Genomic DNA, 16,760 nt, shown 5'->3' with positions numbered 1-16,760 from the left:
CTCTCTCCCTTTACCTATCTCCCTTTAACTCTCTCTCCCTTTACCTATCTCCCTTTAACTCTCTCTCTCCCTTTACCTCTCTCTCTCCCTTTACCTCTCTCTCCCTTTACCTCTCTCCCTTTACCTCTCTCCCTTTACCTATCTCCCTTTAACTCTCTCTCTCCCTTTACCTCTCTCTCTCCCTTTACCTCTCTCTCTCCCTTTACCTCTCTCTCCCTTTACCTCTCTCTCTCCCTTTACCTCTCTCTCTCCCTTTACCTCTCTCCCTTTACCTCTCTCTCCCTTTACCTCTCTCTCTCCCTTTACCTCTCTCTCCCTTTACCTCTCTCTCCCTTTACCTCTCTCTCTCCCTTTAACTCTCTCTCTCTCCCTTTACCTCTCTCTCTCCCTTTAACTCGCTCTCTCTCCGTGTCGTTTTTTTTCTCTCATTCTGAGACATCAACTACCCATGGTTAGAGTGTGCTGTGTGTGTGTATCTGTTCTTACTAAGCAGGCCCTACTGTAGTCAGCATGTAGAATCGCAGCAGTTTAGGGTGTAGCCTACTAACCTGTCTTACTGCAAAAGCATCTCTTTAGGACATGCTGTCTGACTGCCAAAGCATCTGTTTAGGATAGACAGCTAGCTAGGGAGCTAAAGTTAGCTAAGGTCACTGGCTGGGTTGTGCCGAACTGGAATAATGTACAAATGTACAAAATGAATGCCATACAGAATAGGCCTATATGTCTTGAGTGGTAGGGATCGAGAAAAAGAAATTCACCACCACAATCCAAATTCTCAAACAGATACGTTAAAAATACTCTTTTTCACTGAAGTTAAAGTAAAGAATTGGGCTCTGACATATACTTAGGGGAAAAAGTAGCCATTAAAACTACCTGTTGGACCTCACATCATATTAATAAATGAATACAAAAATACACTATAGACACGCAGCGCATTCGCCAGGAATCCTTTTTTAACACTGACAGTTTTGAACATGTCCCTCATATATGGCCATGGCTGATCAGGAATATTTCCTTTCTCAGTTGACTTTGGTCTCTTCCATAACATACTTTTTTTAAACGTTTCAACAAAAAAAATTACACAGTGAAAGTAGAGAGGAGAACAGATAAGTTGAGAACAGAGTAGAATAAAGCAGAGCAGAGTACAATAGAGTGCAGTAGAATCGTGATCAAGTATTCATCAATGATACAAACATTTTGAGTGATTTTTTTTTGCGAAAATACCAAAAGAACTAATAAACTAGAAAAACAAAACTTTTTAATGTTGTGTTGAGTGTGGAAAGAAAAGTTTCCCCAAAATGTTTCGAAAGGTTGAAAAAATCAAGTTGTCATCAAAGATGCCTACTTAAAAAAAAAAAAATTCAACCTTTCACAACGTTTTGAAAGGCGTTTGTTTGTAACTTTTTTTCGACACAAATTCTTTCAAAATATTTGATGAGAATCCTCAAGTCACGTTGTTTCTAAATATAGTAATTCCTCTATTGTGACAGGGCGGCTTGTGAAGTGAGAGTGAGCGAGAACAAGACGGAAAGACGGAGACCAGAGATTTAGTTTTTGACATATTTTTGAAAAAAAGGTTTTTAAAGGTTTAAATAATATTTTTGAAAAAAAGTTTTTTATTCAATTTTTTTTCAATTTGTTTATTTGATCAAGAGGGACAGTGTACATTCATAAACATTAAAATGTAAATGCACCCAATTATAGCCAAAAGGCTCATTTCCATTGGCAGTCCCTCTGCCAGAGGGAAAAAGGCTATACAACCTAAAAAAGGCATTTAACGTATATCAAACATAACATTGACAATACAAAAATAAACAAAAATAAAATAAAATACAATCCCAATATACAAGTTCTACTGCTTACCCACTAGTGATCACATTTTTGGTTATTTATCAACCATGTTTTGAGATTACTTTTAAAACAGTTGGATGAGTTTGATTCTCTAATGTTTTGAGGGAGATGGTTCCATTCCCGGGCTGACCTAATTGAGAAAACCGACTGTCCAAATACACTTTTTTTTAAAGGAATAACACAGTCTCCTCTTGCTGCCCCTCGAGTAGCACTGGTTGCTGGTGTTCTAAACTTGACTAGGCTGCATAGTGGTGGGGGGGCCAGGTTAAACCGGATTTTGAACATTAAACAGCAGTTCTTGAATGTGATCATGTTGTCCCAACTTAAAAGTCTGTATTTATGGAGGACTGAACAGTGATGGTGTGATTTAGGTTTTTTGTCAAGTATTTTGAGAGCCTGTTTGTAAAGAGACATTACTGGTTTAAGGGTAGTGGAGTTGGCAGTAGACCAGGTGGGTAAGCAGTAGTTAATATGAGATTAAATCAACGAGAACATGTACATTTTAGCAGCCTTGGTGGACATGTGATTTCTAAGATGCCTAAAGTTGGCTAAGGTGAATTTTAAATTTTTGCATATTTTTTTTACATGTTTTTTAAAAGTAAGTTGATTATCAATCAAGATACCAAGATATTTGTATTCCTTCACAATCTTGATTCTTTGATCAGAAATAAACACATCGGGTTCAGTGTGAGACTTGCTGGTTTTAGAAAAAAACATAGCAACGGTTTTGGACTTGTTGAGCTGAAGACAACATTTGTTTAACCAGTCAGACACATTAACCATGACCTTTGTAAGCCTAGCAGCGACCTCTACATTATTCTTACCCCACCCAAAGATCACAGTGTCGTCTGCGTACATCAGAACCTCACAGTCTTGGCAAACTGATGGTAAATCATTAATATAAAGACTGAAAAGAAGTGGACCCAGGCTTGAACCTTGGTGAACACCTGTAGACAGATTTTTGAATTCGGATACTACATTGTTTATTTTAACACACTGAGTTCGAGTTGATAAATATGATTTGAACCAGCTGGATGTAGAAGAAGAAAAGTTAAACTGATCAAACTTAGACTGAAGTATGTTGTGGTTGACTGTGTCAAACGCTTTCCGAAGATCCAGAAATACCGCACCCACAACTCCTCTATCCATAAGGGACTTGACCCTTTCAATAAAATAGACTGTTGCAGTCTTTTAAAGGTTTAAATAATATTTTGGAAAAAAAGGTTTTGAAAGGTTTAAATAATATTTTGGAAAAAAAGGTTTTGAAAGGTTTAAATAATATTTTGGAAAAAAAGGTTTTGAAAGGTTTAAATAATATTTTGGAAAAAAAGGTTTTGAAAGGTTTAAGAAATCAAGCTGTCATCAATGATGGCAACTTTTTATGTAAAACTTTTTTCTGAGAATTTATTTTAAAAAGTTTTTTGCACACACAACACAATCTTTTTTCATTTTTTTTTACTTTTGTTTTGCCAATATTTTTCAAACCTATAAAACTTTTTTTTTAGTTTAGTGGGACAACAAGCTTCACCCAGAATCACAATGACTGTAACTATAGAGACATCACTATGACTGTCATTCATCACCATTCATGTTCAATCCATATATAGAATAAAACATACCTCTTTCAAAAGTCAACTGGGTTTTTAATATCATGTAGAAAATACATGAAAACACAAACATATCAAAAGCATTTCATCCCCTGTGCAGCACATTAAAGCAAACAAAACAGAACAGAACAAATTAAATGCAGAAAATAAATAAACATAGTCCTCATCTGTTCCAAGATGGAGTTTAATGCTGATCCAAGTCCATGGTTCCCATAGTGACCATGTCTTCCAGTCGGCATGGTAACCAGCAGAGCAGTCCATCTCTGGGCCTGTACCTGTTACAGTGCATGTACATGTGTGTGTGGCATGTATGGTGTATATGTGTGAGTCAGTGTGTATGTGGTGTGAGTGTCTGTCTGTCATGTGTGTGTGAGTGGGTGGGTGTATATGTGTGTCTGTGGTGTGTGTGGTGTGAGTGTATGTGTGTATATGTATGTGTGTCTGTGGTGTGTATATGTGTGTGTGTATATGTGTGTGTGTCTGTGGTGTGTATATGTGTGTGTGTCTGTGGTGTATATATGTGTGTGTCTATTTCAGGACCAGCGTAGCCTCAGTGCCGTCCTTCCTCTTCAGGTACAGCCCGTGGGTCAGGTGATACTCTCTCCTCAGGAACGCATAGAAGTAGTCCGACACCAGCAGGATCTGGACCACAACAACAAGATCATCATCATCAATAACAACAACAACATCATCATCATCGTCAATAACAACAACGACATCATCATCGTCAATAACAACAACAACTTTGTCATCAATAACATCATTAACCCTTGTGCTGCCTTCGGGTCACATGACCCAAAGGTTCATAACGAACCATCGTTGTGTTTACCCAATTTTACCCAATACAAAAACAAATAAAAATAATTATCTTTTAACCTTCGCAATGTGAAGGGTCTGAGACAGCCCAACAGTTAAAAGAAAATGCTTCACTTTGTTTTTGTATGCAGTAAAGTTGTCGCAATACGACGGTGGGTCACAATGACTGATGGGTCAGAATGACCCGAAGAGAACACAAGGGTTAATAACAATATAATGAACAACAAACATCATGAGTGAGTGTGTATGTGTGTGTGTGTACCTGTGCCACGTTGAACAGCAGCGTGATGGCGTAGTAGAAGTTGGAGTTGGCGCTGCCAGCGTAGATCCACAGGTGCCAGAGGACAGGAAACAGGGCAGAGCAGGCAAGGAGCACACACGATACCAGGAAGATGTTCCTGAGAACTAACACAGACACACACACGCAGACAGACAGACACACACACAAACGTGCACGCGCGTGCACGCACACAGACACAGACACACACAGACGCGCACACACAGACGCGCACACACAGACGCGCACACACACACGCAGCAGGGGAGGGTTAGATGTAAGTGTGCGGGAGGGTTATAATGGTGGTGTGTGTAAGGAGTCAGGTGGCTGAGCGGTTAGGGAGTCGGGCTAGTAATCAGAAGGTTGCCAGTTCGATTCCCGGCCGTGCACAAATGATGTTGTGTCCTTGGGCAAGGCACTTCACCCTACTTGCCTCAGGGAAATGTCCCTGTACTTACTGTAAGTCGCTCTGGATAATAGCGTCTGCTAAATGACTAACTGTAAATGTAAGACAAGCGTTTGTGGTCTGGTTTCACCACCATTGTGGGGACCAAATGTCCACACGAGTATAGTGAAACATGAAAACCTTGACCTTTTGCTGGCCCCGTAACTTGAAATGCTTTTTTTCCAGGGATAGAATTAGCGTTAGGAGTTCGAGGGTTAGGTTCCAGGTAACACAATTCTGAATGGGAGTGACTGGTCATGCCCTAGTACGATAGAAAAAAGGACTTGTGTGTTGTGGCAACCACTGAGTCAGATGGCAGTGACACATTCAAGAGGTCTCAGAAAAAAACAGAGATTTGTGTGTGTGTGTGTGTGGGAGAGAGGAGGGTGTGTGTGGGGGAAGTGTGTGTGTGGGAGGTGTGTGTGTGTGTGGGAGGTGTGTGTGTGGGAGGTGTGTGTGTGGGAGGTGTGTGTGTGGGAGGTGTGTGTGTGGGAGGTGTGTGTGTGTGTCTCACATCTGTACAGGTGCGTCCAGGCAGGCAGGAAAGCCATGTAGAGAGCGATGTCTCCCACTGTGGGGTAGGACTTGAAGATGGAGATCACAGCGATCTGCATGAAGATCAGAAACACTGGGTGCTCCCTGGGAGGGAGAGAGGGAGAGAAAGTGGGGAGTGTTGAGAGGGATGGTGTAGGGAGAGAGACATGAGTAGAGGATTGTAACTTACTTGAGTTTGATGGAGAGAGGGATGGTGTAGAAGAAAACGTTGATCTGGAAGACGCAGATGAAGAACAGCCGGAAGTGTTCAAACATCTCAGCAAAGAAGTACCAGAAGAGTCCGATGTTCGGGGTCAGGTCAGGGACAGACAGGCTGGGGGAGCGCGCACACACACACACACAGCCGATCAACCAACCGCACACACACACACACACAGCCAACCGCACACACACACAATCACACAATAAATATCCTTTTCATCCATATTCCATTACAGAGTGGGAGATCAACACTCTGCTGCCTCGACTCCCAGAATGACTACATCTATTCATCCTTAGAGAGAGAGAAGGAAAGTAGGAGAGAATGAGAAAGGGAGAGAGAAAGGAGAGGTAGAAAGAGAGGAGAGGGAGAAGGAGAGAAAGAGAGCGAAGGATAAAGAAAGGGAGTTGAAGACAGAGAGAGAGAGAGAGAGAGAGAGAGAGAGAGAGAGAGAGAGAGAGAGAGAGAGAGAGAGAGAGAGAGAGAGAGAGAGAGAGAGAGAGAGAGAGAGAGAGAGAGAGAGAGAGAGAGAGAGAGAGAGAGAGAGAGAGAATCCTATCCGGTGACTCACATGAACCCGTAGACGGAAGGCAGGAAGTCCCAGGACCCGAGCAGGAAAAAGGAGAGGCAGATGAGGACAGACAGGCTCCCCAGGAACACGAACACGTACTGCATGGTGAACACCCAGAAGCTGCTGCGATGCACATTCACCGGGATGTACAACCTCTGCAGACACACAACACACAGTGTGAAGGAGTGTGTGGGTGTGTGTATATATATGTGTGTGTGTGTGTGTGTGTGTGTACCTGGAGAAGATACAGCAGTGCTGGGGCAAATAGAGTCAGAGGGTAAATAGACTGGTAGGTGGCCAGAGCCAGGAAGATGCCACTCAGCAACGCACTTCCTGTAAGCAGACAGACAGGCAGTCAGTCAGACAGAGAGACAAGCAGAGAGGCAGACAGACAGACAGGCAGACAGAAGGAGAGATGTTGATAATGCCTGATCAGCTTGGCTGCTCAGGAGGGAAGCTCTGACCTCTGATCGTGGAGAGGATAAAGAGGGCGATGACAGCATTGTTGAGCCCACAGGTTGACTTGGCTACACATGACAGGATGGTGAATGGGTTCAACAGGTAACTAGGAAACAGAGACACACAACATTACTGAACAACTTCAGTAATACTCCTAACATTGATACTCCCAACATTGATACTCCCAACATTGATACTTCCAAAATTGATACTCCCAACATTGATACTCCCAGCATTGATACTCCCAACATTGATACTTCCAAAATTGATACTCCCAACATTGATACTCCCAGCATTGATACTCCCAACATTGATACTTCCAACATTGATACTCCCAACATTGATACTCCCAACATTGATACTCCCAACATTGATACTCCCAACATTGATACTCCCAACATTGATACTTCCAACATTGATACTCCCAACATTGATACTCCCAAAATTGATACTCCCAACATTGATACTCCCAGCATTGATACTCCCAACATTGATACTTCCAACATTGATACTCCCAACATTGATACTCCCAACATTGATACTTCCAACATTGATACTCCCAACATTGATACTTCCAACATTGATACTCCCAACATTGATACTTCCAACATTGATACTCCCAACATTGATACTTCCAACATTGATACTCCCAACATTGATACTCCCAACATTGATACTTCCAACATTGATACTTCCAACATTGATACTCCCAGCATTGATACTCCCAACATTGATACTCCCAACATTGATACTCCCAACATTGATACTCCCAGCATTGATACTCCCAGCATTAAAACAACATTAATACTCACAACATGGCGACCTTGAGGGGGATGTAGTGCATCTGTCTGGGGGTGCGTATGAGTTCCAGACAGTCTAGGGGGTAGCGGTCGGCCTCCAGAGCGTACTTCTGCTTTCTGAACTGTACATCAGCACAAGACCACACATACTGTTATACTGGGACCACACATACTGTTATACTGGGACCACACTTGCTGTTACACTGGGACCACACATACTGTTAAACTGGGACCACACTTGCTGTTACACTGGGACCACACCTACTGTTATACTGGGACCACACCTACTGTTATACTGGGACCACACATGCTGTTATACTGGGACCACACATACTGTTATACTGGGACCACACCTACTGTTATACTGGGACCACACATGCTGTTATACTGGGACCACACATACTGTTATACTGGGACCACACCTACTGTTATACTGGGACCACACCTGCTGTTATACTGGGACCACACATACTGTTATACTGGGTCCACACATGCTGTTATACTGGGACCACACCTACTGTTATACTGGGACCACACCTACTGTTATACTGGGACCACACCTGCTGTTATACTGGGACCACACATACTGTTATACTGGGACCTCACATACTGTTATACTGGGACCACACCTACTGTTATACTGGGACCACACCTACTGTTATACTGGGACCACACATACTGTTAGACTGGGACCACACATACTGTTATACTGGGACCACACATACTGTTAGACTGGGATCTCACATACTGTTAGACTGGGACCTCACATACTGTTATACTGGGACCTCACATACTGTTATACTGGGACCACACATACTGTTATACTGGGTCCACACATGCTGTTATACTGGGACCTCACATACTGTTATACTGGGACCACACCTACTGTTATACTGGGACCACACCTACTGTTATACTGGGACCACACATACTGTTAGACTGGGACCACACATACTGTTATACTGGGACCACACATGCTGTTATACTGGGACCACACATGCTGTTATACTGGGACCACACATACTGTTAGACTGGGACCTCACATACTGTTATACTGGGACCTCACATACTGTTATACTGGGACCACACATACTGTTAGACTGGGACCACACATACTGTTATACTGGGACCACACATACTGTTAGACTGGGACCTCACATACTGTTATACTGGGACCTCACATACTGTTATACTGGGACCACACATACTGTTAGACTGGGACCACACATACTGTTATACTGGGACCACACATACTGTTATACTGGGACCTCACATGCTGTTATACTGGGACCACACATACTGTTAGACTGGGATCTCACATACTGTTAGACTGGGACCTCACATACTGTTATACTGGGACCTCACATACTGTTATACTGGGACCACACATACTGTTAGACTGGGACCACACATACTGTTATACTGGGACCACACATACTGTTATACTGGGACCTCACATACTGTTATACTGGGACCACACCTACTGTTATACTGGGACCTCACATACTGTTATACTGGGACCACACATACTGTTAGACTGGGACCACACATACTGTTATACTGGGACCACACATACTGTTATACTGGGACCTCACATACTGTTATACTGGGACCACACCTACTGTTATACTGGGACCTCACATACTGTTATACTGGGACCACACATACTGTTAGACTGGGACCACACATACTGTTATACTGGGACCTCACATACTGTTAGACTGGGACCACACATACTGTTATACTGGGACCACACATACTGTTATACTGGGACCTCACATACTGTTATACTGGGACCACACCTACTGTTATACTGGGACCTCACATACTGTTATACTGGGACCACACATACTGTTAGACTGGGACCACACATACTGTTATACTGGGACCTCACATACTGTTATACTGGGACCACACATACTGTTACACTGGGACCACACATACTGTTATACTGGGACCACACATACTGTTATACTGGGACCTCACATACTGTTATACTGGGACCTCACATACTGTTATACTGGGACCTCACATACTGTTATACTGGGACCTCACATACTGTTATACTGGGACCACAGGTTAAACAGGGTAGGGTTAGCCTGGGTTAAACAGAGTAGGGTTAGCCCGGGTAATCTCAGCTCCTCACCACATGCTTGTTGTAGTCCCTCACAGCCAGGTAGAGAGCCACAGCAGTAATCCCATCTGCTATCTGGAGACAGGGAGGGACGAGAGACACAGGACATGAGAGAGAGAGACAGAGGAACGAGAGACACAGGACATCAGAGAGAGAGAGAGAGACAGAGGAACGAGAGACAAAGGACATCAGAGAGAGAGAGGGGGGAGAGAGGGAGAAGGACAGAGGAGAGAAAGACAACATGAGAGAGGGAGAGAAGGAGAAACCGAAGAGATGGGGAAGGCAAAAGAGAGAGAGAGGTATGGTGAGGGCAGAGAGGGCTAGTGGGGAAGCTGGACAAATGAAACAGTAGACTTGATGTTCTTAATGTTCCACTGTCCTATCAGCAGAGCTGCAATATTGTAGCTGAGAGTTGTCAGGAAACATAAAGGCCACTCGATCACCGCTCCGCTAATTACTATTGGGGGGAGTCAGGTGGCTGAGCAGTTAGGGAATCGGGCTAGTAGTCAGAAGGTTGCTGGTTCGATTCCCCGGCAGTGCAAAATGACGTTGTGTCCTTGGGCAAGGCACTTCACCCTACTTGCCTCGGGGGAATGTCCCTGTTCTTACTGTAAGTCGCTCTGGATAAGAGCGTCTGCTAAATGATTAAATGTAAATGTATTAGAACTGTACACATCTGGCCCTTGAGTTGGCCTATCCGCTACACTTACTATGAGCACTATCTGTACGTCGCTATGGATAACAGCGTCTGCATAATAAGAACGTAGATGTAAAAAACAGTGTAGCATGCCTGCCTGGAGACTCACCATGAACGCAACCTCTGCATAGTCAACCAGGAAGTGGAAGAGATAGATGACCAGGGGAGTCTGGGGGGGGGGGGGGGGGGGGGGGGGGGGGGGGGGGGGGGGGGGGGGGGGGAGAGGAGACATGAACACCCGCACAGTAAAACCAGGACTACTGCCGAGTGAAACAGCATCGGAGGAAAGGACCACTGACCTCATGGAACACATCTCCGGAGTAGGGAGAGACGCCAAGATCCAGCAGAGCAAGACCCTCCACAACTACAGGACACATCATCATTATCATTATCCACTTCCGGTCTGTATGGTCCACATGCTGACTCAACCTACTACTACTTACTGTAAGTCGCTCTGGATAAGAGCGTCTGCTAAATGACTACATGTAAGCACTAGCGATGCTTTGCACGTAGGATAATCGATATCGACATTTAAACGAATGTCACTTCTTAAAAGTTGCTCTTGTCTTATCGCCAGATACGCGTAAGTATTGTAATACTACTTTTTACTATAAGCTAATTTGATGCAGGTTTGATGGGTAGCAGGCTAGACACCTTTATCCGACCAGGCTGTCCCAAAAAAATTGTAGTAAGACTAGCGTCTTTACTGAGCTAGCAACATGACATCTGGCTAGCTTGAGTGACAACCCGTGCGGAGGCACCAAGCCGCGCTACCTGACAAAACGCTTCCGCGTGACAGACAACCTACCTCTCTTCCAGGCATTTAATGGGGAAACCACTTCAACCCTTTCTGATATTAGGTCGGCAATACTCGATCTAAACAATAATGCTCTAATTGTGACTGCAACAATCAAAAGCAGTGCTAAGGGAGCCGCCATCTTTGTAATGAGGAAAACTACGCCCTGCGTTCAGAGGATCACGGGTAATGGAGTCCTTCCACACTTGCCTTTCCAGCCTGTGGCCAGGAGATGGCAGACTTGTCTAAAATGAAGACGTTTCACCGTAGCGGCGTGTTATTTGCGAAAGAGAGAGATTAACCACTGAGATACAAGCCACCATCACTGCACAGATCCCCTCCAACCATACACACACACACGCACACACACACACACGCACAAACACACGCACACACCTACCAACTGCCGGCAGAGATAGTGGCTGTGGCTGGGGCTTTAGATGCTGGAATTAGCGTTCACAGGAACAGGAATAGCTGACAGAAACACAGTTTTGGTCTCATCGTGCTAGTCTCTCTGTCCTCAAAGAGACTAAAAAGTTGGAGAGGAAAATAAGTTTTGGAGAAACGCTGAAGGGAGAGAACACGGAGGAGCTGGAGAACACGATAGCCAAGAGCAGAGAAAGAGAGGAGTTAGAGAGACGGTGACAGAGATCATGGACTGAGACAGAGAGAAACGAAAAAAGGATAGAGTAAAAAACAGAGAGAGAGAGAGAGAGAGAAAGAGAGACAGGGCGTTCATTTGTAATATAATGGAAACGGCAACAGATAATACAATTAATTATGCATTATAGGGATACTAAGACTGGGACATGTTTTACATTTAATTAGTCGATTGTCCAGAAATTATCAGTATGTAGTAGAGACCTATGTAGAGATGAAATAACTCAATTTTCTACTTCATTATAGACACCATGCTTCCTGTGACCTGATCAAGACACTTCCTCAAATAGCCAGAGATGACAGAAAAGGCCTGTTAGCCAGGTGGGTGAGGCAGGCACCTGGAGAGTTAGGGTTAGTGTGTGTGTGTATGAGGGTTAGTGTGTGTGTGTGTGTGTGTGTGTGTGTGTGCGTGCGTGTGTGTGGGTGGGTGTGTGCGTGCATGCGTGTGACTGACTGAAAGGGTTAGTGTGTGTGTGTGTGTGTGTATGAGGGTTAGTGTGTGTGTATGTGACTGAGAGGTTTAGTGTGTGGGTGTGACTGACAGGGATAGGGTTAGTGTGTGTGTGTGTGTGTGTGTGTGTGTGTGTGTGTGTGTGTGTGTGTGTGTGTGTGTGTGTATGAGGGTTAGTGTGTGTGTATGTGACTAAGAGGTTTAGTGTGTGTGTGTGTGTGACTTGGGGTGAGGGTTAAGGTTAGGTGTGAGGATCAGGGTTGGTGTGTGTGACTTGGGGTGAGGGTTAAGGTTAGGTGTGAGGATCAGGGTTGGTGTGTGTGACTTGGGGTGAGGGTTAAGGTGTGCTGCTCTGAGGCAGATGTTGTTAGCAACTTCCTGTCTCTGATTGGCTGTGTGAGGGTTGCCTAAAGATTTCCTGTCATGGACCTTTCATCTCAAGGCTGATAGCTCTGTATGCAGGGAACCACAACAGTGATGAGCCGTATCGATTCCACATGATGAGATGCAGCATGAGGAATTATGGATGAGGTCATACCAGGGGCTTACCACACACCAGCAACCTGAACAACATGCCTATAACAAGATCAACAGGATCAACATGTCTGTAGCATGATCGACATGTGTTATTATCACTGAGGAGTGTGGTTGAGTTGCAACCTTTAACATGCTGAGCTTAACCCTTTAACATGCTGACACTAACCCTAACCGAACCCCAACGTACCTCTGCCTAAATATCAGTAAGGACAAGCAGTCTGTAAGGAGAGGATAGATAAGCAGCCTGTAAGGAGAGAGGATAGAGAAGCAGTCTGTAAGGAGAGAGGAGAGAGAAGCAGCCTGTAAGGACACAGGATAGAGAAGCAGTCTGTAAGGAGACAGGATAGAGAAGCAGCCTGTAAGGAGAGAGGATAGATAAGCAGCCAGTAAGGACACAGGATAGAGAAGCAGTCTGTAAGGAGAGATGATAGAGAAGCAGCCTGTAAGGAGAGAGGATAGATAAGCAGCCAGTAAGGACACAGTATAGAGAAGCAGCCTGTAAGGAGAGAAGATAGATAAGCAGCCAGTAAGGACACAGGATAGAGAAGCAGTCTGTAAGGAGAGATGATAGAGAAGCAGCCTGTAAGGAGAGAGGATAGAGAAGCAGCCTGTAAGGAGAGAGGAGCAGGCTGTAAGGAGAGAGGATAGAGAAGCAGCCTGTAAGGACAGAGTGAAGGTGCAGCCTGTGAAGTGAGCAGAAAGACAGGCTGGTGTTGAGGACAGGCTGGTGTTTCTGCAGGCCTGCAGGGTAGCTCTAGGATCACCTGACTGCTGATCAAGAGGTTGCAGGTTCAAATGCCCTCTATACACTGTCCAGCACTTGTCTCTGCTAAATGAACACATTATAGTACAATTACATCACTAAGCGCAAGCTGTAGGAGGTCTGCAGGCTAGCTAAACCCAGACTATCCCAGAGCAGGACATGAGCCAAATGGAAAGACAACACAGGAATCATCCAGATGAGATCCCTCATTACTGATCCCTCCCTCTCACGGTGTCTCAGTGAGCAGCTGATTCGGAGGAGGGACTGGCCCTAATCACAGCCCACGGGTCACGTCTCTTTTCATAATAGAACTGTCACAGCAATGCTTCTCTCCCTCATCCTCACTCCTCTCTCTCCCCCTCTATCTCTCCCCCTCTCTCTGGCCTGTCTCTCTCTCACTCCCTCCCCATCTGGTCTCTCTTTCTACGGCCTGGCTGGCTGTCTGTCTGTCTGTCTGTCTGTCTGCCTGCCTGGCTGTCTATCTTTCTGTCGTTCTGCCTGCATGCCTGTCTGTCTGTCTTTCTGCAGCAGAGTAGTTGTTCAGAAGGATGAGAGGGATACCGCAGGCTGCTTCCTGGAAGCATGATGGAAATATTCCACCAGAGAAAAAAATGAATCCATGACCTTGTCTGTCCAGGGGCAGAAAGGTTGAAGGTTTGAATGAAGAATTTAGAGGATTTATCTGCATAAATGACTCATATTGCCCTATTCTAAGAGTGCATGCACACACACACTCTCTCTCTCTCACACACACACACACACACACACATATATCAGATTTTGTGGAAGAAGTTTTGAACAATTTGATGTGGTTTATTATCAGCAGAGCAGCATGTTGAGGGAAGACATGGTTGTAATAAATCTCTTCTGCTGGGTGAAACAGAAACTGGTGTTTATGTACAGGCAGTCAGACAGGTAGGCAGGCAGTCAGACAGGTAGGCAGACAGACAGACAGACAGACAGACAGACAGGTAGGTAGGCAGGCAGGCAGACAGACAGGCAGGCAGGCAGTCAGACAGGTAGGCAGGCAGTCAGACAGGTAGGCAGGCAGTCAGACAGGTAGGCAGTCAGACAGGTAGGCAGACAGACAGGTAGGCAGACAGACAGGTAGGCAGGCAAACAGACAGGTAGGCAGGCAGACAGACAGGTAGGCAGGCAAACAGACAGGTAGGCAGGCAAACAGACAGGTAGGCAGGCAGGCAGGCAGACAGACAGGTAGGCAGGCAGTCAGACAGGTAGGCAGGCAGACAGACAGGTAGGCAGGCAAACAAACAGGTAGGCTTGGAGGCAGGCAGACAGGCAGTTTCTCCCTCATCCTCCCTTCTCTCTCTCTCGCTCTCTCTCTGTTTAAAGATCAGAGCTCTAATCCTCTCGATGCACCTACAGTGTCTATTATTAATTATTAAACCTTCTCATTGAATTGGAGTGAATCCCCTCAACTGACAAACCATCAAAGTGGTGAAAGATTATACACTCACGCAGAAGGTAAGCACAGACACGCACTCACATGCATGCAATCTCTCAAACACTTTCACACACACACACACACACACACACACACACACACACACACACACACACACACATACACACACACACAATGTAAAAAGATATGCATGTACTGAATGATCTCATAATGCAGTTGTATTGTTGTTGTTCTGAAGCAGAGCTTAGACAAACCCAGTCTGCTCAGCCAACAGGCTCATACGGCTGATTTTACTGCTGTTTGTGAATGACAGACAGTTGTAACCCTAACCAGTTTTTATTGAAGAGTGTTAAGCTAGAATTAGCTAGCTGCAGAGCTAGCTAGCATTAGTTGGCTGCAGGAAACAGACAGAGTTAGCTAGCATTAGCTGCAGGACACAGACAGAGTTGTCTCTCTTTGTCATTTATCAGAGTATGTGCTGTAGCCAGGCCAGACTAGGGCACAGAGGACATACACACATTTACATTTACGCAAACTCTTCGTCTCTCTCAAACATTCATACACAAAACTCTCTCTCTCTCTCTCTCTCTCTCTCTCTCTCTCTCTCTCTCTCTCCAACACACACAGTGTTCAGCCTCTTTATTTGTGCCTGCTTTCCTTTAACAGTCAGCTGAAAGACGAATGTTTGCCCCCACACACACCTACACTCGTATACATATGCACGCACACACACACACAAATACACGTGCACACAAATACACATGCACAGACTAATACACACACACAGACAAATACACACACGTGCACACAACACACACACGCACAGACTAAAACACACACGTGCACACAACACACACACGCACAGACTAAAACACACACGTGCACACAACACACACACGCACAGACTAAAACACACACGTGCACACAACACACACACGCACAGACTAAAACACACACGTGCACACAACACACACACGCACAGACTAAAACACACACGTGCACACAACACACACACGCACAGACTAAAACACACACGTGCACACAACACACACACTCTCCCTGAGGATGATGATAAGTAGCTGATGTCTGACTATCTGCAGCTGCCAGACCTCTGGCCCTGGCCAAAGGAGACATGATGTGACATGATATGACACACACACACACACACAGATTATTGTCTGCTTGGCTGACTGATTTATGGACGTAGCTATCATACCCCTGTAGCGGCTAGATAATCTCCACCCGAGTCCAGCACCGCCAGATAACAGAAGGGTTCAGAGATGTTTATGGAGCTGGTATGGTCTCCATGGCAATATACATTGTGAGATCACAGAGGCACATCACTGTCCATCGATGCAGCACTGATGTTTTTGTGACTTCTGGAAAACAGGTGTGCAAACTGTGTTGTGTGTGTGTGCAGATGTGTAGACTGAAGAGTGTAGGCTGTATACTGTGGGGTGTAGACTGTAGGGTATAGATGTGTAGACTGTAGGGTATATAGGTGTAGGTTGTAGGGTGTAGACTGTAGGGTATAGACTTCTACTGCTGGAGCATTTTACTGCTGCCAAGGGGTACGTAAACACACACACATACACACAAACACACACACCCATTACACCCACGTACACACACACACACACACACCCTTAACAGGGTTAGAGAGACCCAGCTGGACGTGGCTATGCTCAGAATGTAAACAGAGTCAGGCAGGCAGAG

General features: G+C 45.0%; 1 protein-coding gene across 1 annotated transcript; it reads right to left on the bottom strand.

Moving 5' to 3' along the window:
* Positions 1-3,473: 3,473 nt before the first annotated feature.
* pigu (phosphatidylinositol glycan anchor biosynthesis, class U) lies at positions 3,474-11,375 on the bottom strand. The gene is made up of 12 exons (XM_062472758.1): positions 11,220-11,375; positions 10,711-10,775; positions 10,521-10,580; positions 9,727-9,789; positions 7,593-7,702; positions 6,786-6,886; positions 6,557-6,654; positions 6,322-6,476; positions 5,721-5,864; positions 5,511-5,635; positions 4,537-4,679; positions 3,474-4,100 (listed from the first exon to the last, which is right to left on the bottom strand). Exons 1-12 carry the CDS (start codon positions 11,347-11,349, stop codon positions 3,987-3,989), a joined length of 1,308 nt encoding a protein of 435 aa, XP_062328742.1. The 5' UTR covers positions 11,350-11,375; the 3' UTR covers positions 3,474-3,986.
* Between the last annotated feature and the right edge of the window lie 5,385 nt (positions 11,376-16,760).

The sequence above is a fragment of the Osmerus eperlanus genome, chromosome 1 (genome assembly GCF_963692335.1).
Source record: "Osmerus eperlanus chromosome 1, fOsmEpe2.1, whole genome shotgun sequence".
In the NCBI taxonomy this organism is placed as follows: Eukaryota; Metazoa; Chordata; class Actinopteri; order Osmeriformes; family Osmeridae; genus Osmerus; species Osmerus eperlanus.
This window is presented reverse-complemented; position numbering and strand designations above follow the sequence as displayed.